This window comes from Crocodylus porosus, unplaced genomic scaffold (genome assembly GCF_001723895.1).
Source record: "Crocodylus porosus isolate Cpor-Errol unplaced genomic scaffold, CroPor_comp1, whole genome shotgun sequence".
Taxonomy (NCBI): domain Eukaryota; kingdom Metazoa; phylum Chordata; order Crocodylia; family Crocodylidae; genus Crocodylus; species Crocodylus porosus.
This window is the reverse complement of record NW_017728918.1, coordinates 86,843,921-86,853,106: the sequence shown is the minus strand read 5'-3', so window position 1 is coordinate 86,853,106 and position 9,186 is coordinate 86,843,921. Positions and strand designations below refer to the sequence as shown.

General features: G+C 46.0%; 1 protein-coding gene across 2 annotated transcripts in view; it reads right to left on the bottom strand.

Annotated features, from left to right (window-relative positions):
• Positions 1-8,682, bottom strand: part of LACE1 (lactation elevated 1) — a 121,929-nt gene extending 113,247 nt beyond the window's left edge. The window contains exon 1 of one of the 2 annotated variants that reach the window (XM_019537863.1): positions 8,498-8,682. In XM_019537863.1, coding sequence (XP_019393408.1) covers positions 8,498-8,645 — 148 coding nt within the window. In that variant the 5' untranslated portion in view covers positions 8,646-8,682. The remainder of the gene's footprint in view (positions 1-8,497) is intronic. The other variant, XM_019537864.1, reaches the window with a different exon arrangement.
• Between the last annotated feature and the right edge of the window lie 504 nt (positions 8,683-9,186).

Below are 9,186 nucleotides of genomic sequence, written 5' to 3'. Positions count from 1 at the left end.
TGGGGGGGGAAAAGCAGGCCTGGGTTGATGCAGTGGGAGTGGGGGGAGGGGTGAACTGGACCCAGTGGTGGTGTGGGGTATGGGGGAGGATCAGGCTCAAGGCGGGGAGAAGCCAGCCTGCTGTGGCAGTGGGTGGATAGGAGCTGTTGCAGAGAGGGGAGGAGCAGTCCCAGACCCCAAGCAGCAGGAGGGAAGTAGGAAGCAGGCCCAGATGAGGGAGAGGGGGGCCACAGGGCTCCATCCCCACACACTCCTCACCCCCCGCTATCCCATCACTCTTGACAGGCAATTGGCTAGTCTTTTTCTATTTCTCTAAAGCAACTTTTAAAATATCATTCCTAAGTGGGAGTCACTTTAGTAGCATGTTTTAACATGTTTGCACATGTACACACACACCAGCACAACCAAAGAGCAGGTCACAACTTAGAATTTCTTTTCCATGAGAAGTTCTGATGTTTCAAAGTTTGTTTTTGTTGCAGCTTGAACAACACAGACCTCAATGCATGATTTCTTCAAGAACCTTAAACTTCTTGCCATTTCTTATTCTAATAGGTGTCTTTATTTATATCTTGTTTGAGGTATTTGTTATCTTTTCAATAATAAGCCCCCCATCGGGTTCCCCACAGGCCTGAAAATTTAGGGGCAGGGGTGTGGTGCTGTCAAATATCCGGACCTGTGGGGAACCCCAGGGGCCAGATAACATGGCCCAGCATGCTGGATCGGGTTAGCAGGGAGATGTAGGGCCCAATCATGGCATGCAGGGTCAGGCATGGCCAGGTGGCACGGGGCTCAATCCCAGCGTGCAGGGGCTAGGCAGAGGCGGCACAGGTTCTCATCCCTGAATATGGGCTGGGTGGAGGCAGTGGAGGACTCTGTCCTGGCCTAGGGGCCCAACCCAGCCCACACCACAGCCCCATGCTGCTCATCTGGCCCACAGGCCCAGGAGGTTGAGCACCACTGTTCTAGAGCATAGAAACTGAGTTCCTACTGTTTCTCTTCCAGCCTTATTTTCTAGTCTTTGCATTACATATGGTTACCATAGTTCCAAGAGAACACCTATTGGGTGAGGGGGGTTAATATGACTGGGGGGGCAAGGATATGCTACTACCCTACCCCTCATTCCCAAGCCACAGAGCACCCCCCCAGCCCTGCCGCTGCTCCTCACTCCCAACCCACATATCCCTGGCTGTGCCACTGCCCTGCACTCCCAACCCACAGTATGCCGCTCCCCGCCTCCCCACAAATCTGTGTTGATGACCCTCACTCCAAATCCAGAGTCCCCTGGGCACTACCTGTGCCCTGCACTCCTGACTCACAGTCCCCCACCCCTCCTGGTGCCTCTCACTCACAAGCCGCACAGATGCACGTGCTGCCCACTGTCTCCAGTTTTCCTTCCCCTAGCCCCAAGAAGCTCTTTGCTACGGTAAGCTGGAAAGTGCTGGGAAAAACTTCAATGATAAGCAAAGCAAAATCCCAGACATTTGATGATATTTTAAAAAAATGCCCATATAGAGATTGGAGGACATATCCAGAAAATCCCACATGTATGGTGATCCTATATTACATATTGCTCCCTTAAACTGTGAAATCCGTGTCTAATATTCCGATATGGTCACACCAGACTGTAAAGTAACACGATCATTGCCTTTGCTTTACTGTACATGAAACGTTCATATTTATTCATAACTAGAATTAACTCCCAGAAACAAGCTGCATCACAAACTTTATGTTCCTATACACCAACAACCTTTCTAATTTTTAATTCTCTGCTTAGAGCTGCCTCCAGTTTATATGTTTTATTTCTGTTCTTAAAATGTACATATTCAAATTGATTCTCATTTTATTTCAAACAGCACAATTGGGCACATTAATTTGTTCTGCAGAATATTTACTACCCCAGCTTTACTGATTAAAATACCAAAGGCCAAATATTATGCTACAATGTGAAATTTCTTTTTATTAGAAGACAGGGGGGAAAAAAAAAAATATATATATATATATATACACACACACACACACACACACACACTGAGGCAAATAAGAACATATGAGCTCAGTTAGGGTTTGAAATATTCATGTGCAAATACAAAGATTTCCCTGGCAGAGGAGAATCTCAGAACAACTTCCACAGAATCCAAGCTTTCCTTTAATTGTTTACAGTTGTAAAGATAATCATCTGAATGTGAACCAAACATAAAACAATGAAGTCTATTTCCCAAGCCTGGGGTCCCTCTGGTTTGCTAAGCTGGAGCAGAATGAAAGGCTAGCAGTTTTTAATACAGCTATTATGAACTTTGGAATGATTTGTCAGCAATGACGCTGTAGAGACTCACAGCAAGTTTCACCCGGTTGCTTGTGAAAGCAAGTCAGCAGCTCATGTGGACACAAGGGATTCACAAAGGCCAACCCAAAACAGAACTTGAGGGAAATACATACTAGCCTCACAGCACTCAGAAGGCTCAAGGAGGGATGTGACAAACACCTCTGTTCCCAGAAATCAGGTAGGTTGTGGGGTGCCCAAGATGCAGAATACTCTTTTTAATTTTATAGCAATCATAAAGTGCTACTGAGGCTTCAGACTAAATAGGTTCTGCCTGTCTACATACTGAAGAAACCCTAGCAATGCCCCCCCACCCCCAATTCCTTGCAGCAATTCTTAACAGGAGCAGCTTCTACATGTAATCCAAGTCCCCCCACCCCCCACCTCAATTTTCAGCTAGGAGGTAAAACAGAAAAGAAGCTGGGCCTAAATATCCCTGATAAACTCTCCTCCCCCACCTCAACTTTTCGGTTATACTCCAATTAACAGCTCTGATCCTCTGAATACTAGGTACCTGGTAAGTTTACTCAAGGTCTGAACTTTCAACAGTTATGCAAAGAAAATAGATCTTCAGTTTTAAATGTCTACCTGCTGTTCATAGGGAAAAATGCTGCTAGGAAAAGCACTTTTCACTCTTCTAATTGAGAGTTAAATTAAAATTTGGGCTACAAGACTCATTACTGTAATTAGATTTTTAACGTATATTAAACAACCATTACAAGTGCATTTATAATTATAGGTCTGCTTTATAGCTTTGATGGAGAAGTAACTATAAAAAAAAAGGGAAAACAATGATAAATAAGAAATCTCATTAAAGAAGAAGGGATTAAATTAGAACACACAAGTGGGACTTTTGTCCTTTTATACAAAAATGAATGTCACTATTTAGGCCTACAGAGGTGTAGGTTGTAGGCCTACATGTTAACAGAAAATTAGTAGAGAGAGGCTGAAGCAGATGCAGGATTTCATAAAGGAGAATGCAAGAGCACCTACCAGTTCTGCAGGGGTGGCTGCATCCCCTGTTCTTAGCCCCCTTCCCCACTCAGGGCAGTCAGATATTGCCACAGGAACAGCAATAGAGGACTTCTTAAGATCCCAAAGCAGGTAAGAATATCCCCCCCCCTTCTCTTTCATGCTCAGGGGGCATGACTGATCCCCACCTGCCACTGCCCCCACTGTTCCAGCAAGAGAAGCTCCACAGCTCTTCCAGGCAGGCTCAACCAGGACAGCGGCAGCAGGCAGGCAGGATCCCCAACCCTGCATCCATTCCCAGAATGGCAGGGAACGGTGGGGAGACCAAGATGGGAGGGAGAACCGGCTCACTTGCTACTGCTGCTCTTGTTCCAGGTGGAGCCCAGCCCCTGAGCAGCCCAATTAGTTTGGGACAGAAACATCCATCACACCCAGGACAGCAAGGACAGTGGCAACAGCAGGCAAAGAAAGGGGGCATGGAAGGGAAGGGGACATGCTTCTGAGCATGGAGAAGAATGGAGCAGGGGGAATTATTACCTTCCCAAGGAACTTAAAAGTCCTTCACTGCTGCTCCTACCATGTGGTCAGAAAGACAGATGCAGCTATGCTCCCTGGAGAGACGTAGTTAATTAGTCTGAAGTCAAGCAGACAGCAGGGAATATTGTCTTACAGACCAACTCAGAGATGCATAAGCCTTCATAAGCAACAGTTTACTTCATCAGATGCACCTGATGAAATGAGCTGCTTCTTAGGAAGGTTTATGAATCTCTGATTGAGTTGATCTGTAAAGTACAAGTCTACCTTGTCTTCTGGAAGATTAGTCCCAGACATCATATACCTGGAAGAGGTTGTATTATTCTTTTTTTCAAAAAATTATGTTGGAATAGAAACTCAAGCAACTGATAATGAGATCTTCAATCTGAAGACATCTTCCAGTTGTCTGGTACAGCAATGATCAGACACCATTTTCATTCATTGATTTATGGATGAATAGAAACATCAGGTAGCCACCTGCATATCAGTGATCACAGCCTTTGAAATTTTATTCATTTAGCTCTATATTAAGACCAATGGCCTGCATCTGGCTAACACACATCTTCCCAAAAGGGATCCTTTGATTTGAAGATGTAAAAAATAAAGAAACCACTACTTCCACTGATAATGTGCTACTGTTGCCAAATAAAAAAATTGATTTTATTACCATCTGATAACTGCTGGGGAAGGACAATCCAAATACTTTTCATAAAGACCCCTACATATGCATCCAAAACCACTGTGATAGCCACCTCAGTGACAACCACAGCAGCAAATGTAGCCAACCACTGAATGACCAAAGACTAGAACTGATTCTGTTAAACCAGCATTGAGGCATATTGCCAAAATAGCAGGCACATCTGTGTTGTTATTGTTTTGCAGACAGCATTCTGTCTCAAGAGCTTTTCAGAAGCACTGAAATTTGCATTAAAAAAATGTAATAGGGGAAAAAAATAATTTTAAAAAATTAGTTTATCACCTCAGCAATTCAACCAGAAGACAAATACCTATGTTTGAATAACTAAAGAACCAAACAATGCTTGAAAGCTAAAAAAAACCAACAACCCTTACATAGCACTCTGTCACTTGGCTGAAGAAATCCTCCTTCTACCTTTACAGCCATGACACCAAAGTCTTAGGGCACCTATACACATGCCCAACACCTGCTCCAATGTGTACTAATTAGCACATTCCAGCAGCCTCAGCATCATGTGTATTCAGCATCCCCATGCTTCAAAATGGCAGCAGGGGCACTTTAACAAAAGCTCAGCAAATGAGCTTTATTTAAAACACCCCCAGCACCATTCTGAAGCATGGGATGCTAAATACACAAGACACCGCAGGCACTTCAATTATAGTGACTCCAAAGAGCTGCTCTAGTTAAAGTGCATGCCCCCGCCCCCACCCCGGAACATGTGTAAAGATGCCCCTAGGAAGTAAGACTATTGAAATGGCTAGTCTCCAACCCTTTGGGCTGCTGTTACTAAATCTTTTTCTTTTTCTGGAGGAAGAGGGGGATTTCCACGGCTCTGTCTTCTCATGATAATTCTGCAAGGTGAGGGGAGAAGACTAGTTGGGCCATTGCACCCTGACATTCTCGTTTTGGCAGAGGAGATAGGGTATTAGTGAGACACACTCCTTGTACTCTCATAGTCTGTAATACATTACTGCTGTTCCTTTCTTGTCTGCTTTAGGTCATAATTCTGTAAAAATGTACACCTCTGTTTTATTTTAAATCATATAAATAATCCCACTGTCTTCTAGGACTCAGATGACTTCAAAAACAGTTAGAGAGATGCTTTCAGTTAAGCATGTACAGATTTGTAGTAAGTGAGAGCCTTGGAATATAAGCTCTTCAAGAGGCCATACCTTATTCTGACTCATTAATAGGCTTGGCAGGATTCCATTTTTAATGCTAAACATAGATAAACATCAATTTCACCTAACACTCACAGACCAATGAACAAATATTTTCATTGGTTATAATCAAAATTCACAGAAAGAAGACATAAGAAAACATAGTCTGGAAGGGGGGTAAGGAAATCCAGGAGAGGGGGTGCCACACATATGTGCATATGCACATACATACACACATATACAGAGGGGGCAGAGGGAGCCCTGGCTGCAACACCTGTGTACTGTTCTCGCGGTAGTGGCCTGAGCAGCTGCTTCAGGAGCTAGGGACCATGCTCAGAAGGGGGGGGTTGGTCAGATGCCAGCTGCTAGTGACAGAGCCTAGAAGGTGGGACACTACTTAAGGGTCCCCCTGCACAGGGGCAGGGCTGGCAGCCAAGAGGTCAGTGCTGTTGACCACTCGCTCTGCCCAGGTCCCAGCCAGGGATCAGGTGCCAAATACCCTCCAAGCCCGGCCCCTGCCCTGGCACTCCACTGTGAGAGCGAAGGCTCCAGCCTGGCATGACTGTACTACCAAATGAACAGAAAGTATGCTTATTGATTTATGGATATTTACTTTTTATATTTTGACATGTGATTTTATAAAGCTTTTAACAGTATTCTGTCATTACTAGATGAGCTGCCCCACACCCTTAATTTCATGCAATCCCAAAAATTTTAATTGATAAAAATCAAAATAAATGCTTAAAATAACCATTGGTTTAATCTACTGAAATTATTCAAAAATAAAACTCAAATCCTGCACGTACACTCATAAAGCACTATCTTGAAATGCATTTTACAACTAGGGGTGAGAAAGGGAGATGCATCCTAACCCTCAGTTACTCTTTTTATCTAAAAATAAACAAGTTAAAGAATCCTCGGATAAGTCAGCAGAAGCCACACCAGCATCTTTTTTTTAAATGAGAGCTCAGTGGACGAAGGACATCTTACATATGTTTGTTAACATCAGTGGTTCAAACTGCAGAACAATGCTGACATTAAAGCAAGAAAACTTGTAGTCGGGATTCTTCGGCTATTTTCTCATCTTTGTCACAGACTTACATGACCTTGAGCACATCACTGAACTTCTTTATAGTCTACATATTAAGCATCTATGTGCAGTAGCATTTATAAAACTGCTTCTTGCCTCTATTACTACACTGATAAAACGGTATGGCCTGCGCCATTGCTACTCACACCCCATGTATTCCACAGTCCCACAGCATAAGAATTTGCTATGGAAACCTCCTCTTATCACAGAAACTATGTTAAGATTCTTTAATTTTCTGCTCTTAAGGTTGGAAACATCCGGAAAACATGAACAGAGACCAAATCAAAGCAGCAATGGCTGCTCAGGACCTCAGACCTTGTTCAACACCAACCTAACAAGGGAGACTCTACTGATGACAATGCAGCAAGTCTGAAACTCAAATAATTCGGCAAGTTAAATATGCCACTGGCTAATTATTTTAGTGTGTATGATTATATGTGTTAATAAAGCACTTTTCACAAAACCCCAAACCGCTTCCTTTTCCTTCCCAGGAGCTAAATCCTTTGATTATTGACTGCTTATGCCAAGAATTCTCAAACAGGGTTTTAGGGCAGCCTATGGTGCTGCAAGATCTTTGGGGGGTGATGTGAGGTGTGAGGAGATAAGCAGATAAACTAAGCAGGCAAGTGCAGGCTCAGACTTGTCCCTGCCTGGCCAACCCTCCATCCCCACTACCAGGCCCCTCTGCAAGAGAGCAAGCACTGTGTTCTATAAATTCATTTCTAAAATGGGCTGCCACTCAATTCACAAAACTTATGAAGGGGCCTGGAGTCCAAGGGGTGGTTTGAGTCCAAACAGATTGGAAGGCACTGGTCTAGCACTAACCAGCCGCAGAACACATTACCAACCATCTGTGTGGCCGCAGCACCGAAGGAACCCAGCTCAACACAGGACAATCCCAAAAGGAACATGGCATGAGACAAGACAGGCCCAGGGACCAGCAAGGTGGCATGGATCCATGCTGTAAATGGGAGCCTCTGTTTTAAACTAGACTGTTTGGAGCTAGGACATTCTCAGTGGTGGCAGATCACAGAACAAGGAGCAACGGTCTCAAGCTGCAGCAACAGAAGTCTGGGTTAGATATTAGAAACTATTTTCTCAACAGGAGGGTAGCAAAGCATGGGAACAGGTTACCCAAAGAGGTGGTGGAAGCTCCATCCTTGAAGGTTTTCAAAACCCAGCTAGACAAAGCTTTGGCTGGGATGGCCTAGTTGGATCTGGTCCTACTTTGAGCAGGGAATTGGATTAGATGACCTCCTGAAGTCCCTTCTAGCCCTCATATGCTGTTTCTAAGCAGGCTGGCAGCCAGCAGGGGAATTCGTTTTGGCCGAGGCCTTAAACTCTTCTAAACGTTTCTGTGCCAAGAAGAGGTTCCCAGAGTAGATCCTTCCTCCGTGGGACGATGCACTACGCGAGCAGCAGCCGCCCAGGCCAGGCCCTTCCCTCCGCGTGGTGAGAGCAGCTTGGTAAACGCCGGCGCCGGGCAGAAGGGGGACCCCGGCCCGCACCCACCTGCGGCTGGAGCCAGCACTGCACCGAGGAGCTGTAACGCAAGAGCAGCCGCAGCCGCCCGGCAGCAGGCAAGGGCCGGGCCAGACCAGCGGCGGCCTGGAAGAACCGGCTCCCGCCCCGCCCCGTCTCGTCTCGTCCTGCCCGGGGGAGCGGAGCTGGTGCGGAACAACGAGGACCCCCGTCCCGTCCCGTCCCGTCCCCCTGGCACTAACCTCTCGGCGGGGCGACAGCGCGAACCAGCAGCGGCCGGGCTGGAGGGCGCCAGGCCCCGGCCCGGAGCAGGCAGCACGCAGTAACCAAGGGCGACGCGGGCGACACCATCTTGCCGGGCGCTGCGGGGGGCGGTGCATGCTGGGACATGTAGTCCTGGCCCAAGGCGTGGGCGGGGGGGCGTGATGCTGCCCCGCCCGGGCCTTGCTGCGCTGCGGATTATGAAAAGCAGTGGTGGCAGCGCCAAGGCCCAGCCTGAAACACGTGTTAGTAACACAAAGTACGGCGTCACTGTGCCCTGCTCTCCCTCAGCCACCCCCAATGTAGGGCCGGCCCTCCAGCCCTGCTTTAGGGTTGCCCACCCATCCGGGAATTAGATGGACATCTCCAGGAGACAGCTGAGAGTCACCCAGGAGATAAATGATAGGGCATTCATTCAAATAAATATTAAATGTTGAATCCAATTGATATCCCATGGGTTGTTTAAATGTAATAGTCAAGTGCATTTGCCTTCCCTACTTAAAGTCTGTGCACCATAATTAATGTCATTATGTTGTTGAATTAAAAAGATCGTGGTTCGTTTCTCGGGAGGTGGAAAAAACTTTCAGCTTCAGACACACTTTATTAGCAATACAAAAGGTATATATTTGCAAATAGGGTCAGAGGGAGAAGACAAAAGATCAAGTCCCTC